Raw genomic sequence first — 25,510 nt, 5'->3', positions numbered from 1 at the left:
CTGGAAACCTCCTAAAATCGCTGTACTGTAAACGAAACCGCCGCCTCTCCGTCTTCAAATCGACTCCATTCGTGATAGACAGCCCAGACAGACAACGTCGCCCTCGGCACCCTTCTCAATGCAACACCGACTACAGACCATTTGTCCATGTGCGCCGCCCGTCCAACCTGCTTGTATCTTGGCCTGTCCACTTCCTTTCCCCTCTTCTTTTGACTGTCGTTGCCGGTCGTCATCGACGTCATCCATGTGGAACGACCGTGAGATACCGCCCTCTTGCTCCTGGCCCTGATCTGCATCGTTGCAGGTACCACCACTGCTTGGGCGCCCGTCCTTCTGCCAACCCTGGCACTCTCTTATGCACACGAAGCATGACCGTTGCCCGCAGCCCTGGCAGTCCGCAAAGGAGTCGAGATCTGATTTCTTGGTGGGTCTACGGTGGCAGATGTGGCAGGGACTGAGGGAGGAGGGGGTCTTTGGTCTGTTACCCGCCGCATCGCTCTGATCTTGCAGAGCACGAGAATGCTGTCGTTGTTGCTGTGTAGATGCCGGGGGCGACTTGCTGTGTCGCCGTTGTGTCTGGCGATCATGTGGCGAAAGTGTTCCGTCCAAGCTATCCAAGTCCGCATCCTCGTCGTCGAACATGCGTTGCCTCTTGGATACGGGGAGCGGAGCTATCCTTCTCGGGACGGCATCGAGGCTATGGTGATGGTCATCGGCGCCGACAAAGCCGTGTTGGAAGATCATGCGGTCATTGTTGCTGCCAGGAAAGCGAGAGAAGAAGTTCTGTTGCTGTTGCTGCTGTTGCTGCTGTATCTGCTGCTGAACGGGCCTGCCACCAAAAACGCTGTCAGCGCTCCAGTTGTTCGTCGCCGCGGTCGAGTGGTACTGGGCGAGCTTCTCGTACAGGGGGCTCTGTATCTGCAGGTCGTTGGCGTCGTTGACGTCTCGTCTGCGCTTTCTGCCAGGCACCATCTGCCAGGGGTACGTCACGGCGACGGATGGCATTTGGTGTGTGCGTGTGTGTGTGTGTGTGTGTATGTTGTGAGCGGACGCTGGGTGCCGTTGTCGTGGTAGAAAGTATCTGGCGGGTAGAAGAAGGCCAAGAGTGAGGCAGCCTAGGTTAAATTCGTGGTCGACGAGGCTCCTAGATAAGGCCTTCAGGTTTCTTTTATCGATAAGAGAACCGGGAGGAAGGGAATGGCAAATGAAAACCCTGAGGGGTCACAGTTAAAGAGGAGAAAGAAGAGCTTGCTAGAAGCGGGTGGTGGTGATGAGCGAAAGGCCTCCTCGCGCACCCTCTCTCTCTCTTCTTGACTAGGCAGCTCGGCTTTTGGGGTGGTGTTACTTGCTCCCTGCAGGCAGTTCCATTCAGGTGGGCAGGCTCGCCGTGTGTTAATGAGGTGGCCAGGCACGGCGCGGAGCTTTCGATCCTGGTTTGCCCACCCGGTATGTGGTGGGCACCGCTGGCGCTGGCGTAGGTTCATCTCCTGTCAGCATAGGTACTTACTCACCTCAGCGGACTCAGCGCTTTGTCCAACTGGTCGGGAGCCGCGCCCGCCGCTGGAAAATCCGCTGCACTCGTCCACCTCACCTGTGTGCCTCCAGGCTGCTAAGGCATAGTGACCCACTGGACCTCATCCTCCCACCAATTGACACCTTTCCCCAACCTCCCCTCATACAGTGGCCCGGAAACCAGGTTGGCCACTCATGATTTGAGGTGCCTGAAAAGCCTTGGTGACTTTCTACGTATCATTAGGGGTACTGAAAGCAATTCGGATGAAACTTTCTTTGGTGAAGGACGTATCACGAGTTGAGCTTGACGTTGCATTGTGTTCTTTGGCAGGCGGCTCCATCTCGGCCATGGATTCGCCGAGATCCTGTTAAAAGGCACCATTTCTCGTCACTCCTTCTGATTGTACCGAGGCCTTGCTCTATATGACTCCACACCAATAATTGCGTAGTCACATCTAAGGATGGAATTGACTTGCATCGTCGAGCTAGAGACAACAGGCTGTTTCCTTGTCCAACCATGGTAAATTGGTGCGGTGCTCATTTGTTCACTTGCGATTCGTAAAGACACATGAAATAGCAAAGATGACTTGTCATTATCAAGGAGTCAGGTATTGAAAAAGGACCATCTGATTTACACTCTATCGCTCCCCGATTTGCTCCCAACGATGAATCTCGTCTCTGCCGCCTCCACCAACAAAGGAGCTGTTTGAGAGAGCCTAGTATAACATACACAGAGACAACCGAAATGTTGCCATAATTTAGTGGCGAACCTTGGTCTCCTTGGGGGGGTCGTAGGCAAGCTTTCTCGACTTGACCCAAGCCCACTTGTACTTCTTGACCCAGACGCTGATAGCCCAGAGCGAGGCCGAGACGACGAGAACCTTCATACCCATGCGCTTGCGGTCGTCCATCTCAGGCTCCGCGGCCCAGTTGAGGAACTCGACAACATCCTTTGCCATTTGCGAGGTCGAGGCCGGGGTCTCGTCTTCGTACTCGACAAGACCGTCGTAGAGAACACGGGCCATGGCAATACCAGTACCGGGGAAGTAAGGGTTGAAGTTCATGCCGGGGGCGACGACGGCGCCAGCAGGGGGCTCCTCGGGGTAACCGGTCAACAGACTGAAGATGTAGTTGCAGCCACCGTGGCGGGCCTTGATGATCAAGCTCAAATCGGGAGGGAGGGCACCGTTGTTGGCAAAGCGGGCGGCCTCCTCGTTCTTGTAGGGGTCGGGGATGTAGTCGGAAAGCTTGCCGGGGCGCATCTCGATATCGCCCTGATCGTTGGGCTCGCCGGGGTACTCGTTCTCTTCAGCCAAGGCCTTGGCCTCGTCGACAGTCAAGATGGTGCCGACAAGGGTACGGTAGGGAATACGGCTGAGGGAGTGGCAGGAAGCGCAGACCTCACGGTAGACCTGGAAACCACGGCGAAGACTGCATTTTCTATGTGAGCGTCATACATTCTAGGTGGCCAAATCGATAATTGCTTACGCCTGGTGGTCGAAGGTCTTGAACCACTGCTCGTGGACCCAAGGGTAGTTGGTAGAGTGCAATCTGGAGGATATGTTTTAGCTCTCAATGTCCATTTGCTGTCGGTTGGGTTGCTCCGGGTTGTTGTAGATTATGCCTCAACCCTAGGGATTCCGGCAATCGAACAATGATTCGGTAGCAACCGTGTGCCTAGATGTGTATAACTCACCCCTCCTCAGCAGGGGCCGCGGCGTTCACGGAAGGTCCGTAGAGGTGATAGTACCAGGCCATGGAGCCCAGGGCGAGGGACGTCGACGTGATGCCGGCGAGGTTCAATCGTGAAGGAGAAGCTTCGGCACCAGCGCCGCTGGAAGAAGAGGCCGCACGCTGCGTCACTCATTGTCAGTCTTTCGTCCCAATATCATTGATGTCCGTCGATGGCAATTGGGTCGGTTCCGGAAGGTCCAATGGAAGTAGGCCGGATTGCCTCGGGAAATGGGAATTGTGATCAGCTCATTTGCGTACCTTGGAAATCGTGACAGCGCCATTTGTGAATGTGCGCGCCGAGCGCAAGCAGGACCTTGCCAACATGATGGGCGAGCCGTATCCGCAGCTACAGAGACAGCTGCGAACAAAATGATGGGGCAATTGGTGGTTGGTCCTCTCGTGGCGGAGGTCGTTTCTAAGGTACAGTAGTCGAGGCAGGAGAAAATCGCCGTGAGGCAGTTTTCGAATGCCTTAGGTATGGGACGTCTCTGATTGGCTGATGGGGACGGTCCATGACATCTTCCGGTTCCGGCCACTTTTCGCTTGCTTCCTGTTACCCGTAGTTGCCCGGTCGCGCTCAATTCACCAAAGTATTTCCGATCGCCCGTCTCACCCAACAGTTGTCTTTCGTCATGAGTAGTATGAGAAATATGCTCCGTATGATTGGTCTGAATTGCATGCAACTGCAGTGATCTACTACCTAGCTGCATCGCAACACATTGGACGAACGATCATTTCATTTTCACACGATTTTGGTCACTTGATTGCAGATGCACGGCGGTTGGGGCAGAAAAGTTGGGTATCAAATGGATTTTATTTCGGCAAAGGACAGAACTTTTGACCTTCCACACTAAAGCTTTATGCAGCGCCTGCACTCAATGGCAGGCAAGCTATTGGTATATGCACACTTCTCGTATCCCCCTTTTCGAACAATCTCGATATATCGACACTTCTCGCGCGCCTTCGAACCGGCGTCCACTACCTCTGCGGCAACACTTGCCGTCGAATTTCTCAGGCATGCCCGTTTCTGCCGAGAATCTCGCGACGCTGCTTCACTGCGTCGGCAAGCTGGTCAAGGACGGTCACGGTGTCGTCCCAGTGGATGCATGCGTCCGTGATGCTAACGCCGTACTTCAAACCCTCTTTACCCTCCTTGGGTACCTTCTGGTTACCTGCGATGCTTTAGTGTCTGCAATGAAAATCAAGTTTCGCGTACAGTACTCACCCTCGTTGATATTGCTCTCAATCATGACACCCATGATAGCAGTCTCGCCGTTGGCAATCTGGTCAGCAAGGTCGGCAGCGACCTTGGGCTGGTTCTTGTGGTTCTTCAAGGAGTTGCCATGGCTGCAGTCAACCATGAGTTTCTGAGGGAGACCGGCCTTCTCCAACGCAGCCTTTGCCTCTCCAATGCTCTTGGCGTCGTAATTGGTGCCCCGAGTGCCGCCTCTCAAGATAACGAAGCAGTCTTCGTTACCCACGGTACCGACAATAGCGACAACACCAGGCTTGGTAACGGAAAGGAAGTGGTGAGGGTGTCGGACTGCGCCGATCGCGTCAATGGCGACTCCGAGCGAGCCATCCGTGCCGTTCTTGAAGCCAACGGGGAAACTGAGGCCGCTGGCCAGCTCTCGGTGCAACTGGCTCTCGGTCGTTCTCGCGCCAACAGCGCCGACAGAGAGCAAATCGGCGAGGAACTGGGGTGAGATGGTATCAAGCATCTCGCTGGCAATCGGCATCCCCTTGTCGGTAAGGTCGACGAAAAGTTGTCTCGAGAGGCGGAGACCCTTATTGATCTTGAAGCTGTTGTCGATATCCGGATCATTGATCAATCCCTTCCATCCCACTGTAGTGCGCGGCTTCTCCAGGTAGGATCGCATGACAATGAGGAGTTCATCTTTGTGCTTCTCCTTGGCTTGCAGCAACAGGTCGCAGTACTCGAGCGCGGCTTTGGGATCGTGGATCGAGCAAGGGCCAATGATGACTAGGAGTCTCTGCTTCTCGTCGGTTCCCTTGACGACAGCGACAGCTTCCTCGCGACCTTCAATCACAGTTTGCTTTGACTTGGCTGTTTGGGCGATTTCGTGTTGGAGTAAATCGGGAGGAGTCAGAGGGTTGTATCCCCGAACTAGCGGATCAATTAGCCGGGAGCAACTTATAGGAAAGATCAATTCAGCTCTTACTTCTCCAATCTTCGCTGTCGGCCTTGTTGCCGACATTTTTGTTCTCGATGAAGAAGCTCTAAGGTGGGGAGGTGAGTCAGACAGGGACGCTTTGGAGGGGAGCGAGGGACGACTTACAGACATGGCGGTGGTTGAGAACTAAAAGTAACAACCGAAGCACACAATTAGAAGTGATAATGGCAGGGTGAGGCTGGATTTTTGAAGTGAAAAAAGAGCAATGGAAAGGAGAACACTGGGATTGTCCGAATTAGACTTTTTTCTTGTCTTCTAGAGGTTTGTAGCGTCGGGGAGGAACGAACAGCTTCGAGGACTATCAGCAATGGGCGAAGACTCATTCGTCCCCTGTCCAGTGCCACCCCGGCCGGCAGTACCCCACCGAAGACGGCCCCAAAAAAAAGTTGGATGACACGCAACTTGCCACCAGTGAGGGGCATCCTTGCCGCAGTGCTTCCTGACTCTAGCTGTGACGTTCCCCTGTGGAACCGTCCAGGCGCCTGGAATGGCGCCACAAACTTGGCCTCACCGCCTGGAAAGTGCCCCAAAGAGCCCCGAAGACCGGGCATTTGCAGGCGGTGGGCGGCAGGAGCAACTTGATTGCTGTGCCTTGTTAACTTGGGATGTCTGCACACCTCTTGTATCCAGCCTATCGGGGATGAATACTTCAAGCACATGGGCTTTTATTTTCAAAACGCTTCGGTCTAAAACCCCTAGTGGCACCCAGTCTAGTAAACTCCTGCATCTATCATCACCGACCTCGCCGACCATGCATCATTATCCAAACGCCAAGCATTGGACACCATAATCTACAGCGTCTTTTTCAGGGGCTTGTAAGCCTCCTTTTCCAATTTCTCGTAGCCATTGACTCGTCCATAAACCCATTTCAAAAGACTGGTGCTCGCAGTCATCAAAGCAGCAGAGAAAGTGAACAGTCCCACTCGCTGCACGGTGTTGAGGACATCGAAGATGGGGTAGGGGTACCTGCGGCGTGTTAGCGGACCGAAGTTCTTTGGAGGAACTGCACTTACCATCCATTCCTGCTGAAGCACAACTCAACCCAACCCCAGTACGCGAAGGCAAAAATCATGCTGATAGCCATGGCAGAGTACGCACGAATTGTCCATGGCGGGCTGAACAAGACGAGATCGAGCGACAGCACCACGGCTGGGATCAAATGGAATCCAACGTCTGGCAGCCAGTGAAGTTCGAAGCCCTCCGGAATCAAAAGACGTTTGTCGATGGAGCGAATGCCCCAGTACAGAAGGCTAATGAGGACCTCAAGCGGAGCTGCCGTGGTTGAAAGGGCGTTCTTGACGGTGAATAAAGTCGGGCTCAGCGTAATATCGGCCAGCAAACCCGTTATAAAGGTCACAAATGACAGGATCAACCCAATATTGGTAAGGTGCTGGTAGTTCCCTCCAAAGCCCATGGAGATGTCATGAGTGAGACCGCTCAAAAAGTTGAAGGAAGCAAGAAATGAGAGTATGCCGGCGATGTGCAGCACCAGAGATAAATTTCGAGATGGCGATTCCAGCCGTTGCAAGCGATGCCTGGTCATCTTTGATATCACTGAGCGGTTATCTCGTGCGGCCCGGTGTTACTTTGACGTAAGTTGTTGTGAGAAGGGATTGTAGTTCCGCGACGAAGCGGACCCTCGAAAGAAATAAGCTGTGAAGGGATGGCGCAGGGAGGATAAAAAGTCCGAGCAACTGATTGCCTTGTGGTTTGTGATTTGAGACAGGCGTTTTGAGGAGAAGAAGTAATATGTAAAACTTTTCCTGGCATTCTGAGGGAGATGACGACTAATCAAGGCACAAACAATATAATGCATCGTCAAGCTGACGGGGCCGCGGCATGGTACAATTGTCCGGTGCCTTGGAGAGCCTCGTCATGAGGTCACAGATGGATCCCGCCGGCCGGAGTCCCAGACCAGATGAGATCCACGCAGGCCCCCCAAAAAAGCCCCCATTGCAGCGGCATGTGCTGGCAGGGTTGCCAAGCTTCCAGTGGGTCGGGAAGCTAAACCTCAGTCGCTAATGGCAGGGGTATCTCACGACAAGGCTGATAGCTTCCACTAATGCTGGTTCTGATTGGCCCAAGGAGAAGCTTGCCGTAAACACCAACTGAGCTTCCTGCGCTCAATTTTCAGCCTTACACTGCTTGAAGCACATCAGAGCTCTGAAGCAAGGCTGCCCCATTCTTTCACCACACCTTGTGCCTTGTTTGGTTTCTTCAAATCATACCCACCGAAACAATGGCTGACGAGGACGTCAAGACAAACAAGAGGAGCCATAGAGACTTTGCAGGTCAGGATGACGGTAAGTAAACACAATTGTGCGACGTTGATGCACCTGGCTGACTGGCAACCATGTACAGACAGCTCTTCCGACGATGATATGGGCCCTCAGCTACCCTCCGAGGCCCCGAAGAAGAAGCGACGAGTGCTTCCCTACGAGAAACTCTACATTGCCGCTCTTCCCAAGTCGGCCCGGTATTCGAAATCCCTGATGCACAAAGAGCAGCTGTCGTTCGTAACTGTTACCCCCTTGACCGACTTTATCATCACCTCCTCGACCGATGGTGTTGTCAAATTCTGGAAGAAGGTTGCTCAGGGTATTGAGTTTGTCAAGGAATTCAAGGCGCACACGGACGAAATTAAGTCGGTCTCCGTCAGCCAAGACGGAAGAAGCTTTGCGACTGCTGGAGCGGACGAGACGATCAAGATTTTCGATGTCATCACCTTCGACCTTTTGGCTATGCTCAAGTTGAACTTCGCGCCTCGATGCATTTGCTGGGTTCACAACCGGGGGGCGTCGCTTCCTCTCCTTGCAGTGTCTGAGGACGCCAACTCCAAAATCCACATATTCGATGGGCGGGGAGAGAGACAAGACCCAATTCACACAATCAAGTCCCTTCACAGAAGCCCTGTTTCTATCATGGCCTTTAACAGCGCCTACGACTGCGTTATATCCGCTGACGACAAGGGTATGTTGGAGTACTGGCGTCCAAATGGGGATTATGAGAAACCGGACAACGTCTTTGAGTTCAAGGCATCAACGAATCTTTTTGAATTCAAGAAAGCGAAGTCAGTGCCTACATCAATCAGCATTTCACCGACCGGCAAACAGTTTGCCACCTTTTCCCAGCCGGACAGGAAAATCCGAATTTTTGACTTTGCATCGGGCAAGCTGCATCGAACTTATGATGAATCTCTGCAAGTAATTGAAGAAATGCAACAAGCTGGGTCTACACTTCAAAAACTGGAACCCGTGGAATTTGGTCGTCGGTTCGCGGTCGAGCGGGAGATTGACTCAGCAGCGTACAAGAACAAGGCGAATGTCATATTCGACGAGTCTGGCAACTTCATTCTCTATGGTTCGATTGTCGGTGTCAAGGTGCTCAACACTTATACCAACCAGGTTGTCAAGGTTTACGGCAAAGACGAAAATTTCAGAGCTGTCAACCTGGCGATATACCAAGGCCAACCACAGAAAAAAGGCATCACAACAGTGGAGATGGGTGCCTCAAGTAATCCATTGCTTCAGGAGTCTGAATCTAGGGATCCTATTCTGATTGCCACTGGAGTCAACAAGGTACGATTCTACATGTTCACCAATGACGAGGAGATTTCCAAGTCAGTCAGAGACGTGCAAAACGAGAAGCCCACTATGCTTGGCCAGAAGAAGGCTGCAGAGGCCAAGAAAGCCGAGACTGGAACCGCGGCAGTAATTCATACAACCTACGGCGATATTCACATACGCCTGTTCCCCGATGCGGCGCCAAAGGCTGTCGAGAATTTTGTCACTCACGCAAAGAGGGGATATTACAACAACACAATCTTCCACCGTGTGATTCGCAAGTTCATGATCCAGGGCGGAGATCCTCTTGGCGATGGCACTGGTGGCGAGAGTATATGGGGCAAAGAGTTCGAGGATGAATTCAGCAGCTTGAAGCACGACAAGCCGTACACAGTCAGCATGGCTAATGCAGGCCCAAACACCAATGGCAGTCAGTTCTTTATTACCACAGAAAAGACGGTGAGTGCAGGCATACATACCCCCTTATGCGGGTGACCAGAAAACGCGGACACCCGAACAGAAGAGCATCACTCTCCGCCTTCCCACCTCTGTTGCTAATCTCTCTTCCGTTTCTTTCCTCCGTTTCGTTGTCTTCTATCTTACCGGTCTCTTCTTCTTTTCTCTGATGATGAGTAAGAGTGCTCTTGAGACAAGACAACGAAGGACTCGAGGATACAGGAACGAGGCCACCTAAAGATGGTTGGAGCGAAGAACGAGGGCTGGTGTCCGGCTCTTGTGTCACCCGCATTACCCCCCTTGTGTCTGCTCGGAGAAAATACTAACGTGTATATAAGCCTTGGCTGGATGGGAAGCATACCATCTTCGGGCGTGCTACCCAGGGATTGGATGTCATTCATAAAATCGAGAACGTACGGACATACAAGGAGAAACCCGAGGAAGATATCAAAATTCTCAACATTGACATTGTTTAGCCGGCAGAGCAGCGAATGCTCGCCAGAAGGCAACGAATGAATTGAAAGCAAATTGGTTTACTAGTTTTAAACACCCCCACACAAGGAGTGAAAAAAGCAATGCGACGATGCACCATCCCCGCAAGCCTCAAGAGATTGCACCAGGTCAAATGAGCTTCGTGATGCAGCCGTGCAGCGATTGATGCCCACTCAACTGAGTGAGGCTGCTGCTCACGTGGACGAAAGAGGCCAGCATTGGGCCGCTTACAATCCCGCAATCGGCGCTGCATCAACGCAACCCAATTCAGGCCTGATTTTGCCGGCCAATAACTCTCTTACTTAAGGACGAGATCGGGACGCAATCTGGTCCCTTTGATGCAATCCACGAGCTGCCCAAGAGGGACTGTTTCCCTTGAGAGCATCCGTTAATATCCAGCCTGCGGACATCGTGAAAAGGAAAGACGGCTTGCGACTCTTCGTAGATGGAGATTGCATAAACACAGGTGCATACCTCTGCTGCATGTTCCCATAGCATGAACCAGCCAATCATTCACCTTCGACCCCGCCCCTTTCGGTTCGGCTCGTCCAGACTATCATCTCCGTTGCTGGGGATGAAGTTTGGGCCTCGGCATGCCACGTCCCAAGAAGCCAGGGGCACCGGAGCCGAAACGACGAAGTCGGAATGGTTGCTGGTAAGTCGCATTTGCGCCAGAGGCATGGCATTTACTCTACATTTTGATTCTCATCGCAGATAGCGTTTGCTAATGTGCTCCTAGGCCGTGTAAAGGACGAAAGGTGAAGTGTGGCGAGGAGCACCCAGCCTGTATCAAGTAAGTCAGCATATCATTCACCATCCAAGGCTACAGCTTTCATGGATTTCGAGGCTTGGGCAGATGACCCTTGGTGATGACCAGTATATCTTTGTCTTCCTGCCGATTTTTTTCATGATTTAATATCACAGGTTTTGGGCAGCATCTGGTAAATTCATTACCGGGCGTGCCGAGCTGTTGCTTAAAAGATATGATTCCCAAACACTTCACACCTAATCAGGCTCTCGTTGCCCATTTCTTTTCATGTATATCCGTACGCAGACATACACTATTCACACCATATCTCAAGTAAGACAGAAACTGACGATCCCTTAACAACAGTTGCCAGAGAACAGGAGAAACTTGTGATTATAGTGTACGTCTAAACTGGGAAGGCCGTCGAAGTAAAAGGTCCTTTTCTTTCGGAACACCGACGGAGGTACGCAACCCCCAAGAGGCTTCATCACAAGTACAACAACCCTCGTTTACCAATACGTTTTCCATCAATACATTGACTCCACCGATCCAATTCAAACCCACGGTGAGGCGTGTGCAAACCGCCCCAGAAGGCTTTGAGCCTGGCAAAAGAAAGTTAGAACGGCTAGAAGCTCAAGATAGTCGGCCCGTGGTCGGCTCTGCCCACGCGACATCACCGACACAGGCGCCTGTTCCGTCTTCTACCATTCCCAAACATGTCATCGATAGCTTCCCTTCTATGCCGAACTCCTGTCGAATTATTTCAGAACCCATCAACATGTCGCAGAGACCACATAAAAGGTCAAAGTCACTGGCCGAGCCAAGCGACTCTGAGGGGTACCGCCAGTATAGCCTTGTTTCTTCGCCCGCCTCCATGGCCGCGGCGAGTCCTCCGGTAGCTCAATTACGCTCAAGAACCGGCTCAACATCTGTCAGCTCCCCGTTGACACCCACCTCGTTGGGATACAAACCTGAGGATGATGCGAGGTCGCCTATGTTAAGCCTACCTTCGCCAGTATCGCCTGGGAATAGTCGAATTTCCGTAAATTACCTGTTATCGGGATCTCCTCGAATTCCCCATCGTAGCAAGCAAGCTGCACCATCCTTGTTTAGCTCACCCCTTATTGACTTGAGACTAGGGATTGAGGAATCCGAAGAAGCATTGTTTTATGGTTATGATCATGGCATCCGAGACGCTGACATTAATCAGAATGATGATCCTGGGGCAATTTTACAGACCACTACATCTGCAACCTATGTAGCTAGTGTTACCGGTGGTACGTATGGTGATGCCTTTTCGCAAGTGTTTGATACAGGGCATAACACTACCTCAGGAGGCGGGTATTATAATCAGCCAGTCCCGATATGGATACCACGGAACATCGAGCCCCTGCCTCCTAAGTAAGAGCCTTTAAAGAAGTTTCAAACGATAAGCTGACTATTTGAAGACTCCGAGATAACCCCATGAATCTTCTGGTAAGCCAAATTCCTTTGAATCATTAGACACATTGAAGCTAACATCATTTGCAACAGTACTTCGTAAGCAGCCTGGAGATATTCTTGCATCATGAAGTAACTTTGAGCGACAGCATCACTTTCTTAATCATACTGCAAAGGGTAGGGACCGTTTATAATATCAACACATATCAAGCCTGTTAATACATGGCAGTCCTTGTCCCGTACGATGATCCGAAATCCAATCCATTTCGTACAGTTCTGCCACAGATGGCTGCCAGAAACGACCACCTGCTCAGCTTGCTCCTGGCATACTCAGGTAGGTAGAGCAAAAGCACGATCTGTCTTGATTTACCCTAACAGTCAGTCATTTCAGCGGCACACCGATCAAGGCTCCTTGGCCAAAAAGAGCCTCAGATGAGGATAGCCCTTTGGGTCCAAGATATTTTTCCTGCTCTGCGACAAGCCTTAAGCGACAGGGAGCAGATCATCTCCAACACCAGCCTAGCAACCGCCATCATGCTCGCCTCACTTGAAATCATCTCCCCTACAGCCTTCGGCTACGACATACCCTGGCAGAGACATCTGAACCTCGCCCGAGACCTCATGTGGAGGCGGCTGGCCGACCTCCGCAGAACTAAGCATGGCTTGGAAGAGGACCGGGTTTGTGCTTTCTTGTGGAGCTGGTTCGCATATCTGGACATTCTGGGTAGTCTAAGCGGCGGAACCCCGGATGATAATTCGTCAAGGTTTTGGCTACTCGAGTACACAATGCACAGCACGGCTGGAGACCAGCATGAGATTGACTGCATCATGGGGTTCACGAATCGATGCGTTCAGATACTAGCTCAAGTTGCTGAGCTGGCACGTCGCTGCGACGAACAACGCCTTCGACCTAACAATGACCTGCAGTCTGCCTGGTTTCCCAGCCCTGCTTGCGTCCGTCGCGCTGAGCAACTTGAGCGGGAGTTGATGGATAGCATGGCGCAGCCATCACATCCTTGCAAACACATCCGGAGCATCGAAGGAAGGGACAAGCAGGAAATGGCGCTCACAAACGAAGCCTTTCACTGGGCAGGACTCATCCACCTGCACAGGCGTGTTCTTGGCAAACAGCTGTGGCACGCGGACATACAAGTCCCGGTGCAGAGGATCTTGTCGTGCATGGACTCCATCAGGCCAGGGGGAACCGCAGAAACCGGGTTCCTGTTCCCCATGTTCACATCCGGGTGCAATACCCTGGATGAAGGCCAGCGTAAAATGATCCTTACAAGATTCAAGAGTGCGGAGAGCAACGGGATGACGCAGGTACACCTAAGACCCCTTTCACTTGGTCAGAAAATTGTTTACGGGTGACTAATACATCAATACAGGTGCACAAGGCAAGACGGCTGATGGAAAATGTATGGGAGACCGGCCAGGCGTGGGAGCCCCTTCTCTGCACAGAATTCATTGGTTGAGGATGGTTTTATGGTTCACACATGTCAGGCTGTATCGACAACATGATCTCATCTTTCTGAACGAGATTCCGTTTCTGTTTACGAAGACCGGGTGGGGAAGGGCATACAGAGGCATTCCAATGGTGTATGAGTTATGATGGCACCGGCATACACAGACATGGGGTTCCATGGGGTTCATAACATGTCGAATTCTAGTTGAGCTTATATTTGCGCAGTAACTGATTACTTATGCATAATCGAGGTGGACATACTAGATCTCTGGCGTGTCAAATATGTCGTTTCCAGGACGCCGCCTTACCCCGGAAATGCAGCCCAAATAGGATACGAGCAGCCAAGCTCACTCGTTTTCGAGACTAGGGTTTATTTTCAAACCCCAGCATTATGTATCATTCAAGGGATCATATATGCATTTCGACCGAAGACCATTCATTACGCATCAGTGGCTACTACGCTAGGCGAACGAGATGCGTTGGATTTGCATTGACATCCAGGTCTTATACATAAACTAATGATATGGTGTTAATAATTACAGAGAATATAAAGTGTGATAAGTATAAAAGCTCTGCTGTTTATTTGGCACCCGGAGCTGTTTTCCGCAGCTTATTGTTTTGTCCTGCCCAAGGTCAACTGCTGTTTCTACCAGGCTTCCTACTGGATCTCGATAACAGCGACACCAGCGACGGTGTTCTCGTCCGAGACCTTGGCGTTCACGCCGTTGGCGGTGCTGAGGACGGCGTAGACCTGTCCTGCGGCGCCCTCTGGAAGCTTCTCGACGACGTACTGGAATGGAGTTATTAGCATTTTGAATTCCACAGACAGCTATTGGTATCGCCCGGAAGGAAGAAGAGAGTCGAAAAGGGGGCGTGCAACTCACGTCTGTGCCGCTGACGAAAACCTTGGAGTAGTAGATGTCCAAGCCAGAGAAGAATACGGCGTAAACATCGGTTCCCACAGCGACCGTCTTCGCCTCAATAGCAGCCTTGTATGCGCCCTCAAAGATGGCTCCCTTGAAGTTAGACGCAGTAACAACGGACAACTTGGGGAAGGCCTTGAACGGCAGCGCCGGGGTTCCGGGGGCAAAAGCCGTCACAAACTGTGCGGCAAGCGAGAAGACTTGGTTGAAGTTGAGGGGGGTGTCGAAAGGCGCGGGGAAAGGCTTCCAGTGGAGGATGCTGCGGATCCAGGAAGCGTGCCGGGCCTCGACGGCGAGGATGGAGCCCGCCGGCGTGACGTAGGCCTTGTCTGCGATGACGGCCGCGGCGCCGAGGTAGGCCGACACACCAACTCCCTCGAGGACTGCAGCGAGGCCGAGGAAGGACTCGGCATCAGTCACAGGGAAAGAGAAGGATGGCTCAGGGATGGCGCTGGCTCCAAGGGCCGTCTTGAGGAACTCCACGTGGGTCTGTGGCTTGGGTGTCAGTTCTTATCAATTACGTATGAATTCAAGCCTCGACGAAGGAAACCAAGCCGGTGTGAGGATTGGGGGCGAGACCGACCTTCTCATCCTCGTAGATGGTCCGGAGGTTATTGTAGAACCTGGCACCGTCCTCGCCAGCGAACTGGCAGAAGTCTGCCTCGGTAAAGCTCTTCAATCCCTGCTCGTAGAATTTGCGTTCAAGGTATTCGAGGGTCAGGGCGTAGTTGAGGATAGACACGTCGCCGCCGGGGAGGACATCGTAGTTGGCCCTCTTCTCCAGGGGAGCACCCAAGACGGCTGTGGCGGAGGCAGCCGCGAGGATGATAGATGAGGCACGCATTATGACGGACAGATATTAAGGGTAAGTGTTAAAACTACGATTTGACTCGGAGGAAAGATCACGAGAATAGTTGCAGATCGTTGGGTAAGGAAGGACTGTGGGTGAGACGAGCTGATGTTAAGACCCCTGATTTGCCTTTCTCAACTTCCTTCCAAAGCTGTTGTTATATACTCGGGACCCTAAGCATCAACAATATGACGCCTTTGGACAGATTTTGCGGTGAGATTATTCAAAGACAACCTACACATACTTACTTTTGCCTACCGCAACCTGGACAAACCCGCTCCTTCGGATATGGTCTATTCCATGAAGCTACTGCAAGACGACTGGGATGGATGTATACTAGTATTTTTGATCCATTCGCACGTGAGGATCATGAAAATTCCTAGAGGGAAATTGCGATCTCATCACGGAGCAAAACGGTGACGAGATCGCTCAGCCGTTCGGGACCTAGCAGGGGCAGCAATGAAGCCAGGAGGTTCAGCACACGAAGACAACACAAGGACGAAAAGAAAAAGGGGGGAAGTGGTCACTACAGTTGGAGCTTGCAATTGCAAATAGGACTAGCGCGTGGGGAATAAGCATCGCTAAGGGAAGCAAAGACCAGCGAGCCTAGGTTGGTCGAAAATGACTGGAATGTATTCCAAACCCTCCAAGAATGAGCGACTGAACCGAGCAGTATGCTTATCACGAATGAGATTGGCTCTGCAACCTTGGTTGTCTCGCCTCCAGGACGAACGAGAGGAGCCAAACAGTCGACTGGTGGCTTTCCTCGTTCCCGCGCCAAGCTTGTCGGATGTCAAGCATTCCGGGCACCGGTGCTCCACGGGTGAGGGATGGTCCTCATGCCAATGCGCACGTTGTCAAATTTCGACAAGACTTTGCAGGGCGATCAGGTTTAGGGAATGTAGCTGTCATCGACATCATTTCTAAATTCAAGCTTGTATTATAGCAGGGATTCCTTTTGGGGTTCTCTTTTGACAACACGATACCCCGGCACAACGACTTGCCGATCTGCCCCTAGGCTAGTTGTAGCGATGGTCCGCCATCACAAATTGGCCTTGATATCCCCGCCGTACTGAACCCGCCGAAGTATAGAAGGGCTCAGCTCGGAAATGCTCTTGAAGCCTGATAACCCCATGGTTAAATCGAGATCGGCGAGAAGCCCAGCAAGAACAGCCTTTGCGCCCTCCTTGCCCGCGATACCTAGGCCGTAAATGGCGGGCCTGCCAACGAACACAGCTTTAGCTCCCAGAGCAAGCGCCTTTAGAATATCAGCCCCCGTTCGGATCCCGGAGTCGAGCATAACCGTGAGCTTATCACCCACGGCTTCTACAATTTCCGGGAGCATCTCCAACGACGCAACGCCGCCGTCGAGCTGCCGGCCGCCATGGTTGCTGACAATGATGCCCGACATGCCGTGCTCCACGGCGAGCTTGGCGTCCTCGACGCTCAATACGCCTTTTAGAACGATGGGCCCGTCCCAGTGCTTCTTCAGAAGTGCCAAATCCTTCCAGGAGTGATGATCGCCCGGGAAAGCCTGGCTGATCCAGTACCGGGAGGCGCTGATGATGTTGTCCTCCACTTCGTCTCCATCGTTTTGCTCGGAAAACTTTTTGCGGAACACGGGATCGCTGAAGCCGACCGAGTTTCCAGTGCCGGTGACGAAGGGCAAGTAAGCTTGATCAAGATCCGCGGGTCGCCAGGCAAGAGTGACAGTGTCAAGAGTCACGACGAGAACCTTGTAGCCGCTGGCCTTGGCGCGTCGGAGGATGGAGCCAGTGATGTCGTCGTCCATGGGCCAGTACAGCTGGAACCAGCGGTGCTGGTCACCGCAGGCGTCTGCAACCTCTTCGATTGTCGAAGTTGCTGCCGTGCTAAGCGTGTACGGAACTTTCAGCTCCGCGCAGGCCGCCGCCAGTCCCGTCTCCTTGTCTTCGTGAAAGATACCCTGGACCCCAATTGGGGCCATCAAGACGGGAGACTCTGAGAATGGGTCTTAGCAAGGTGTCACGCTTCAGTTTGCTAGCATTCGAACATACCATAAGTCACTCCAAATAGCTCGGTTCTTAAGTCACGAGGATTGCTCGGTCTCAAGAAGCGAGGCACGATCTTCCACTGACGAAAGGCCAGGCGGTTGGCGTCCATTGTTGACAGCTCTCCGGCTCCTCCAAAGACGTAATTGAATGATTCTGGGCCCATGGCATTCTTAGCCTGCGCCTGCAAGCCGTTGGGGTCTGTCGTCACGATCGGCAATTGGCCAGCCATGATGCCATTCTGGTAGATGCTAATAGCGTAAGATGAGTAAACGGGGCGGTCGTCGCCATCGTTGGAGTCTGCCATTGTAAGAAAAAGAGAGCTTTGAGAGAACTTTATTTAATGAGAAAATTGTTTAGAAGTGGACGGTTGTTTCGCCGTATATGTGATGAGACTTATTCACTTGCTAATGAGCTAGAAGTTGCCAATGATTAGAGAGCACAGAGAGCCAGGGTTAAAAAACTGCGGGAGGCATTGATGTCTTGAAATACTTGGAAGCAACGTAGGCCGCCAGATCCGTCGGCTTCTCAAGCGAGTGCCTCGGTACAAAGTTCCCGTGCAACTCGTTATAGTAAGGTTAGCAGTAAACGAGTGCATTGTCCAAGCTACGAATACTTGTACCCGGCACTAGACATGACCCTGGCTCATGCGAAGCCCGTTGGGAAGAGGCTTGAACATTATGCAATTGTTTCAAATTACCAGACAAAAACACTCATTGTTGAATGTCTGGGGAAGAAAACTTGGAAGGTTGAAGTGTCGGCGGAAGATAGGGAGCTACTTCCAGCTCACCAACTTGTTCTCGGCGATGGCACGTAGCTCCATACCCCACTGCAGCGCGCTCCGTAACCCCACTCCATCCGATCAGGACCCCACCACGCAACTCAATTTACACCCCGCGATTCTCACTTTCGCAACCGGCCCGCGGTCCCAAGTCGATCCTCAAAACTGACGACAGCCTCGCCCTCTCCCACCGCCGGCAACAAGCGCACCATGTCATAGCACCCCCACTGTCCAAGTCTCTATACACACGAACTAAGGGGGAAACAATGGACATTGACGACATCCTCCGCGAGGTCGACCCGGTCTTCTACTCCATCCCCTCCGAGACACGCGACTTACAGGCCCTGACGCGTGCTTGGGTGGCAGAGCGCTCCGCACCAGAGCTTCTAGAGTGTGTGCTTGCCCCCCGGTGACCTCCCAGAAAAATGTTTTTTGGCCACGGAAAAAACTAACCTGCGACGCGTAGATGGCCCCCCGACGGCCTCTTCGAGCGCGTCAACGACCGCATCAAGCGGCAAATTGAAAAGGTCGAGGACATGACGGGCGACATGGACCCCAAGACCAACTTCGCCCTCATCGTCATTCAGACCGAGCTCGAGCGCTTCAAGTTCCTCGTCCGGAGCTACCTCCGCGCCCGCATAGCAAAGGTGCGTTCCCGTTCCCCCCTACCCCATGGCCTATCTGCCTACCAGCAACATCGATGGGCTAACCCACTATGCCGTGATCAGATTGACAAACACGCACTCTACTACCTCTCCTCCCCAAACCTTCGTTCCCGCCTCTCCGACACAGAACTCGCGTACGCGACGAGGCACCAGGCCCTACTCCACAACCACTACCTCTCCTCCTTCCTCTCCTCATTCCCGCCGCAGCTCCAGAACCTCAACGACACGGCCGGGAACATTAGCATGATCGACGGGCCGGACCTCGACACCGCCGTCTTCATCCGCCTCCTCAGGGATGTTTTGGTCGAGGGCAAAGGAACGGACTCTGATGGCTCCGTCCTGGGCAAGGCGGGAGATATCTTGATCCTGAGGTGGTCCAGCGCGAAGCCCGTCGTCGATGCGGGCAACGCCGAGCTCGTGTGATGCCCCCCTCCCGTGGGCATGCGCAGAAATATAAAGAAGTAAAGACTTTTATATAGAGAGATTCGTCAGGTCCCGGAGGTGATGCAGAGAGGGACGTGGAACAAGGGAAGCGCCGTGTGAGCCGGCCGGCCCCGTCTCGCACCTCCGAGGCCCAAGGGCGGATATCGGCAGTGGAACCGGCGCGATGCACCATTTTGGAAGAGCCGCGAGGCCGGTGTATTGATTATGCTGCATGGCGCGGACTTTTCAGAGTAGATGGTGCCACATTGCAGGTACCCCTCGCCGAGCTCCGAGTTCAGCAAGGACTCGACCGTCCGACCTTGATATCGGCGAGAAAACACGGGCCAGGGCTGGTCTGGTCATCATCGGAAACGCTTCACAGTTGTTGGGCTTCTCCAACGTTTGGGGCCTGCCGGTTTTTGCCTGTTCTTCCCGGGACTCGGTCTTACCATACTACATTGCCGGCTACCCTCTTGGTTCAGGCTACATATTGGGCAGGAAGGAGCACACTACCGACACGTCGAAACGCAAGATAGAATCCAGGGTGTCATGAGGGAATGGCTAACCCTTAATTAGTCTAGATCACGAATGAATGGAATATGACTGCAGGAAATTCTGATGCATATTTTCAAGGATCGTACTTGTCCATCTACACTTTTCTGGCAGCGAGACTCTCGTCGAGATCGCAGTCTTGATTTGCTTGCTTTTTTAATCAAATTGTGCCCGCCATGCATCGCTTGCAAGATGAAACGAATCTTTTCAAAAAAACACAATGTCCCCCAAAACGCCATTTCATGCAGGGCACTGGATCTCTGTCCGGGTTGCCCTGTTCCCAATACCACCCAAGCCGAATCCCCTCATGCCCCAATACCGCCATACCACCCAGTTCCTTATACCTGACCAGGTCGGCTTCAAGTCTCCCAAGTCAATAGCCACCTAAAACGCATACGCATTGCCCAGTCCCAAGAAACCAGCACCACCAATGCCTCTCGTCTCGCTGTTACGTCGACTGTTGCCAGGCACAACAACCATGCCTCTGTCATTTTCGAGTTTAAGCAGCACCTGTGAAGGTCTCCGCTCAAGTTTCCCTTGCTTATGCAACGTCATAAAACCAAGAAGTGCACCTCGGAGTCCAATATCGAGACGTCGTGGCTCGTGGAGGCCGAAGAATCCTGCAGTCGGCGAGGATAATTGACGCTTATGCGCAAACGGACGGCTGAAGGATGTCACACTCGAGTTTGGGCGGGTGAACAGGGGTCGTGGGATAGAGAGCTTGCGTATATGGCCGAAGTAGCTGTCGCTCGAGTCATCGGGGAAGAAGGACGCTCTCGATGGCGACCAGTGCGAGAGAGACATCGTATCATCGTGGACAACGGCATCGACGGATAATTCGGGGAACGATACTGTAGGCTCAGGGAGCTCTGAGTAGTCCGAATCCTCAGTCTCTGTCATAAACGGTGGGGTGGATGGGTCACAAGTCTCGCCCTTGTCGCTGAACGAGGGCGCCGAGTCCGACGTCGGTGTGTGAGGAGCTTCCGACGAATCGGACTGGACATTGGTAAGGATGAGGTATGGTGAGTTTCTGTGAGTCTGCCCGGGGGGGTCAAGTCTCGGCTCGGAAAGTTCCAATGGAACCGGAGACGGCTCAACGCCAGGGGTGGGGGATGCCTCAAGGAGTTCGGGGACGGAAGCAGGCTCGGTTGTGGCGGGAACGGGAGGTGCTGAGGTAGGTTCGATCGTGTCAGTGGAAGACGTACAAGAATCGGCCTTGGATGTCGAACCAGGAGTCAATGCAGCGTCCTCGACCATGGAACCATGCCCAGTCGTCTCAATAGCGTGTGGCGATGAGTTGGTTTCCAGGTCGAAAGAAGGCAAGGCGGAGTCAAGGACAGTAGGCGAGGGTGTCGCAGAGTCGATGGTTAGAGGCGAGGGAGCTGCATGCTCTAGGTTGATTGGAGAGTTGAGGCCAGTTTCCAAGGCGGTGGCGAAGCTTGAAGGGCTATACATAGCAGCCATGGCATCTGTAGAATCTGCGTCATGGAATTCCGTATCGGAGTCTTCTTCGTCCTCTTCCACAATGGTTTCAATGGTGTATTCCAAGAAACCCTCAAAGGCCCGGGGGGGTGTAGTTGGTCTTGCCTGGTATTCATTGGGGGTGACGATAATGGCTGGCGGCTTGTCTTTAGTCGGTTCCTTGCTTTCGCAGGCCGCTGGCTCGGTCGCTACCACTGGCTCTGGCTCGGCCGTTAGTACTTCAGCATCGACTGGCTCGCAGCAGTACCCCAGCCAGCCCTCAAGGACAGGCTCTTTAACAGTGGCTTCAAACTTTGCGTCTGGCAGAATCGGCGAGTGCGCGGGCGCCAACTCAAGCTCGGGTTCCGACTCCGAAACGACTTCTTGAACATGAATGAAAACATCTTCAGACTCAGGCTCGGGCGAAGACTCGGCTAGCGATCGCTGTTCATATCCAGAGTCCGTCGACGCCAGAGATTGGCGAGAGACCGAACGAATTCCTTTGCCTGTTAGGCTGAACTGTCGCGGTCCGTTAAAACGCTGCATAGTGGGTGTCGGTGGCCCTGCAAGTGAATCCTCGATTAGCTCGCTGTCGGAGGTCTCAGAATCGGCAATGTTCGGGTTCGCATCAAATTTCTGGGGAGTTCCCGAAATCGTTCGCATAAAGGTAGGCGTGACCAGCAGACTCTCGTGGGGCGTACCAATGTCACCGTCAATGAGGCTTGGGGTAGACGACGAAGAAGGATATGTAGTCTCGCCGTCCTCTGTCATGGAAAAGGATAAACTGCTTCGGGCAGAGTCCAAGTGGTCTTTGAAAGCAATTGCTTTGGCTGGAGTTTCAGGTTGTCGCGGCAGCCCCACGGTGTCATTGACGCTGCCGGTAGTCGTTTCAACCCCACTACCACTCCGAGGCGTTTCATCTTCTCGACCGAAAGGTTCGGACGGTTTATTAAAGCTGCCATCGAATGACTCCGGCACGGCCCCATTGGGTGTCGGTATTGGGAGCGGGCTGCTGGATGGCAAAGCTTCCATTTCAGCAGGGTCATTCGCTGCTGGGACGGGCCGCTCGACAACGCGGATGTTCTGTGGCTCAGAGTCAGACGCGGAGCACGTGTCTTTTACCACCATGGCAATGTCGGATTGGATTCGGCTCTTGAGTTTCGTCACGAAGAGCTCCTTCGCAGTCTCAGGATCTTCATCTTGGCGGTGTCCTGTCGCATAGTACGGGGAACGGGCCACGAGAGTCTTGTCCAAAACTAGGTGGCCACGCTTGTGAACCATGAGTGTAATGCTCATGTCATGGCCGCCAAGTATATCTGCAACACCAGTCTGCACTCTGTCCAAAAGGGCTTTGACGGTCCTTCGCGAGTAGCAGGCTGTCGAATCGAGACACACGGCGAACGGTTTCTCTACCTTCCAGCCTCGCCCAGACAACTCGTAGACTGTGAGTCTGAGGTCGTCCATTTCGCTTAGTTCCTTGTCGGTGTCATCCCGGACCGCTTCGAATGCGTGTTCGAGCTGACTGACAAACTGCTCGCAGTCGAGACCATCGGGGTGCTGGAAGAGGAGCAAGTTGCTGTCGAGCTCGCGACGGAGGTGTCTGTGGTCGAGTCCAAGTTGGTTTCGAATCTGGAAGCCAACATGAACGGCGTTCTGCTCGGAATGGCGACACTCCTCTAGGAAGTCGAATTTGTTGCAGGAGCGGTGCTGTCTGTCGAAGGCCATCTTCCTCGCATCCAGAGCACGTTGCATTGCCGTTGACAAGACCCACGCCATGTCCTCTCCATGCGACAGAGTCAGTGGGGAGCTCTGCTTGCTCTTGAGCGCAATGGTGCGTGACCATTCCCTCTGTCTGCGTGACTTGCACCGACTCCGGAAACACAAGGTAATCTCGTATCCCGGGACGAACTCCCAATCTTGGGTAGCATCGACGAAGCGGGATTGTGGAATGTGAAGGAGGGAAACCGGATTGCTTAGAGGCTTAAGGAGTTCCAGCTCGCTTGAGGACCTCTCGCGCGTCCTGCCGTGCACCCACCTGAAGGTTTTGTTATGAAGCTTCAGGAAGGAGCCGATGATGCGGTCAGTGGAGCGAGCGATCTCCATGGCGGACGACTTGTCCATGGTGTATTTTTGATACGACTTGAACGTCTTTGTGGCCCACGGTTCTGGGCCGCCTCGGTAGATGTGGTAATTCAGCTCGAACCGCAGCGGCTTCCCTTCGCCGATCTGGGGGATAGTGCGCTCGAGGGCGGCAGAGTCCCTGCGAGTGAGCAACTCATTCGAACAGTGCGTCAAACGGCGGAGAAGGGCTTGACATATTTGTTCCGTTGGCTCGAATCCGTACGAGGACTGGTATTGTCTCTCGTAGGTGAGATCCAAGGATGGCTGAAACTTGATGCAGACTCGGACGGCCAGGCCAGCGGCCGGCGTCGGGGTGGATTTCGGTTCACTGTGACCGGTTGCAGTGCGAGGCCGCCCCGGGCTTGAGAGAAGAAACCTTCTCTGGAAGCCCGAGGCGCCGGAATGCGACGTTGAAGGACGGACGAGATCAGGCTCGGCCATGTCCGTCTAGAGTTGGAAAGTAGGAGTAGCGCCGGTGGCTCTCGGTTGGTAGTTGAGGTTGAATCCCAGTTCCACCAGACTCAAACCAAGCCCGTCAGATAACGTCCGGGGGAGGGGGGGACAACGGGGGTTTAAAAGCGGTTTTGACGGGGAAAGACTAAGTAGCGTTGGTTGCCCTAATGCAAGCGGGCTCCATCAAATCATCCATAAAAGTGCAGTAGCACCAGAGAGGAAAGGGGCCAAGAGTGATGGACTAAAGAAGTGACGAAAACGGGTAGGAGAAGGAAGCGCAGGCGCTGCAGAGTGGTACAGAGTAGAAGCACCATCCGCGCGGGCGGGTCACGCGAGGGATATGTATGAGATGTTATGGCTACGATTGTGGTGTGGTCGTGACGCGCCGACGCAAGAGGTTGGGCAACCCATGGCATGATTTCGCCCAGTACATCTTATTACAGGGGAAGCCCGGCCAACCAGAGGAGCCTCTGCGCAGGAAGGTTTCCTTTGCAGGACAACCTCAGATTAATGTTTGGATCGAGCATCGGGTCGAAAAGGGTCGTCTCGTCTCTGGAGATGAGGCTGATTTGACAATGGGAAAGGAAGGGAGCGAAGGGACGCAAGAATGCGGTGCTAGCCACCTATCCGTCCGTACCCGCATGCCTGTCTGTCTGAAAGAAGAAAGCAACTCACCCCAATGGCCGATTGCCATGGTGATTTTCACGGGCGGCTGCACCATAGCGTTGTAGCGAATGACGGCGAGACAACACAACAAGACAACAGGTCTCGAAACCCACCCGCCCGCTGTGTGCGTTGCCTCAGATGCCAGATTGAGAACGCCGAATGAAACCCAACGTCGTCCTCTCGAGGCGAAGGCATGTAGAGGAGCAAAATGGAACTGCTGCTGAACTCACCCAATATGCCGCTTGGCCGTGAGGAGTCACGGCTGCTCCTCTTCGCTGCATGTCATGCCTTGGATCGAGCTGCCCTGCCCTGTGTCTGCAGCTGGCACTCGCATGGCCTCCTGCCTCATCCAACGCATTGAAATGGATTCTGCTGAGGGACAAGGGTAGTGCAGATGGGGGGGGAGGGATGCGCGGTTTCTGTACCCTTTGGGACAGGTTTTTTGCAGGCGGTCGTCGGCGTCAGCGACTCAGCATTGTGTATTACCAAGGATACTGCGTATGGCCGGGCAGGCATTGGGCAAACGGATGGGTAACATTGGTAACACAGATGGCTGGATGGGCTGGGCTGAACCTGGGCGTCGGGAACTCTCGCTAAGCGCGTGAAAAAACCCGGATCCGTCATCAGATCCTGGCATGATCTCCGTCCAAACCAGTTGCCAGATGCCGGGCCAAGGATGAGGAGACATTCACCCTGTACGGCACAGATCGGAAGAGGGGCAGGCTTGCGGGAGTCGGTTCTGGCGAAGTTGTCCCCCCGGTTCACATTCGGGGCTGGTAGTCTCCAAAAGGCCCCAGATAGTCGAGTTGGCCTGCTGCATGACGAAAGTCGGGCCCAGCGCCCGTCCTTGCCCGCTGCTAGGCCCAGCCGTCCAAGACGAGTTCGGATGTGCAAGGAGACAAAACGGGCCAAAATTCTTTTCACGGAACAGCAACGCTTGGAACAACCCCAGTAGTAATCTTGGTACGGCCAATGGCGGC

The 25,510-nt window shown here is 53.3% G+C and overlaps 10 protein-coding genes across 10 annotated transcripts; 3 read left to right on the top strand and 7 right to left on the bottom strand.

The window, feature by feature from the left end:
• Positions 1-54: 54 nt before the first annotated feature.
• On the bottom strand, positions 55-1,005 carry EsH8_I_000927 (uncharacterized protein; the record flags this gene model as incomplete). Its single annotated transcript, XM_083268340.1, has 1 exon — positions 55-1,005. The coding sequence occupies one exon, from the start codon at positions 1,003-1,005 to the stop codon at positions 55-57; it is 951 nt and encodes a 316-aa protein (XP_083118778.1).
• Positions 1,006-2,270: 1,265 nt separating this feature from the next.
• EsH8_I_000926 (ubiquinol--cytochrome-c reductase catalytic subunit CYT1) lies at positions 2,271-3,570 on the bottom strand (the record flags this gene model as incomplete). The annotated part of the gene is made up of 4 exons (XM_083268339.1): positions 2,271-2,943; positions 3,001-3,063; positions 3,209-3,366; positions 3,505-3,570. 4 exons carry the CDS (start codon positions 3,568-3,570, stop codon positions 2,271-2,273), a joined length of 960 nt encoding a protein of 319 aa, XP_083118777.1.
• A 687-nt stretch (positions 3,571-4,257) lies between these two features.
• Positions 4,258-5,552, bottom strand: EsH8_I_000925 (3-deoxy-7-phosphoheptulonate synthase; the record flags this gene model as incomplete). The annotated part of the gene is made up of 4 exons (XM_083268338.1): positions 4,258-4,418; positions 4,472-5,374; positions 5,430-5,487; positions 5,547-5,552. 4 exons carry the CDS (start codon positions 5,550-5,552, stop codon positions 4,258-4,260), a joined length of 1,128 nt encoding a protein of 375 aa, XP_083118776.1.
• Positions 5,553-6,232: 680 nt separating this feature from the next.
• On the bottom strand, positions 6,233-6,984 carry EsH8_I_000924 (FAR-17a/AIG1-like protein; the record flags this gene model as incomplete). Its single annotated transcript, XM_083268337.1, has 2 exons — positions 6,233-6,407; positions 6,455-6,984. 2 exons carry the CDS (start codon positions 6,982-6,984, stop codon positions 6,233-6,235), a joined length of 705 nt encoding a protein of 234 aa, XP_083118775.1.
• Positions 6,985-7,680: 696 nt separating this feature from the next.
• Positions 7,681-9,936, top strand: EsH8_I_000923 (WD40 repeat domain-containing peptidylprolyl isomerase; the record flags this gene model as incomplete). Its single annotated transcript, XM_083268336.1, has 3 exons — positions 7,681-7,744; positions 7,803-9,463; positions 9,799-9,936. 3 exons carry the CDS (start codon positions 7,681-7,683, stop codon positions 9,934-9,936), a joined length of 1,863 nt encoding a protein of 620 aa, XP_083118774.1.
• A 609-nt stretch (positions 9,937-10,545) lies between these two features.
• On the top strand, positions 10,546-13,615 carry EsH8_I_000922 (Zn(II)2Cys6 transcription factor; the record flags this gene model as incomplete). The annotated part of the gene is made up of 9 exons (XM_083268335.1): positions 10,546-10,607; positions 10,692-10,745; positions 11,067-11,977; positions 12,035-12,101; positions 12,149-12,176; positions 12,284-12,317; positions 12,370-12,474; positions 12,532-13,463; positions 13,529-13,615. The coding sequence occupies 9 exons, from the start codon at positions 10,546-10,548 to the stop codon at positions 13,613-13,615; spliced, it is 2,280 nt and encodes a 759-aa protein (XP_083118773.1).
• Positions 13,616-14,263: 648 nt separating this feature from the next.
• On the bottom strand, positions 14,264-15,372 carry EsH8_I_000921 (ferritin-like domain-containing protein; the record flags this gene model as incomplete). The annotated part of the gene is made up of 3 exons (XM_083268334.1): positions 14,264-14,395; positions 14,490-15,017; positions 15,112-15,372. 3 exons carry the CDS (start codon positions 15,370-15,372, stop codon positions 14,264-14,266), a joined length of 921 nt encoding a protein of 306 aa, XP_083118772.1.
• A 1,048-nt stretch (positions 15,373-16,420) lies between these two features.
• On the bottom strand, positions 16,421-17,715 carry EsH8_I_000920 (lactate 2-monooxygenase; the record flags this gene model as incomplete). Its single annotated transcript, XM_083268333.1, has 2 exons — positions 16,421-17,358; positions 17,415-17,715. 2 exons carry the CDS (start codon positions 17,713-17,715, stop codon positions 16,421-16,423), a joined length of 1,239 nt encoding a protein of 412 aa, XP_083118771.1.
• Positions 17,716-18,455: 740 nt separating this feature from the next.
• Positions 18,456-19,277, top strand: EsH8_I_000919 (DNA replication protein SLD5; the record flags this gene model as incomplete). The annotated part of the gene is made up of 3 exons (XM_083268332.1): positions 18,456-18,580; positions 18,656-18,836; positions 18,918-19,277. The coding sequence occupies 3 exons, from the start codon at positions 18,456-18,458 to the stop codon at positions 19,275-19,277; spliced, it is 666 nt and encodes a 221-aa protein (XP_083118770.1).
• A 936-nt stretch (positions 19,278-20,213) lies between these two features.
• On the bottom strand, positions 20,214-23,852 carry EsH8_I_000918 (uncharacterized protein; the record flags this gene model as incomplete). Its single annotated transcript, XM_083268331.1, has 1 exon — positions 20,214-23,852. The coding sequence occupies one exon, from the start codon at positions 23,850-23,852 to the stop codon at positions 20,214-20,216; it is 3,639 nt and encodes a 1,212-aa protein (XP_083118769.1).
• Positions 23,853-25,510: the final 1,658 nt, after the last annotated feature.

The sequence above is a fragment of the Colletotrichum jinshuiense genome, chromosome 1 (genome assembly GCF_051148585.1).
Source record: "Colletotrichum jinshuiense chromosome 1, complete sequence".
Lineage (NCBI taxonomy): Eukaryota > Fungi > Ascomycota > Sordariomycetes > Glomerellales > Glomerellaceae > Colletotrichum > Colletotrichum jinshuiense.
The sequence above is the reverse complement of the archived record's forward strand: the minus strand, read 5'-3'. Positions and strand labels throughout refer to the sequence as shown.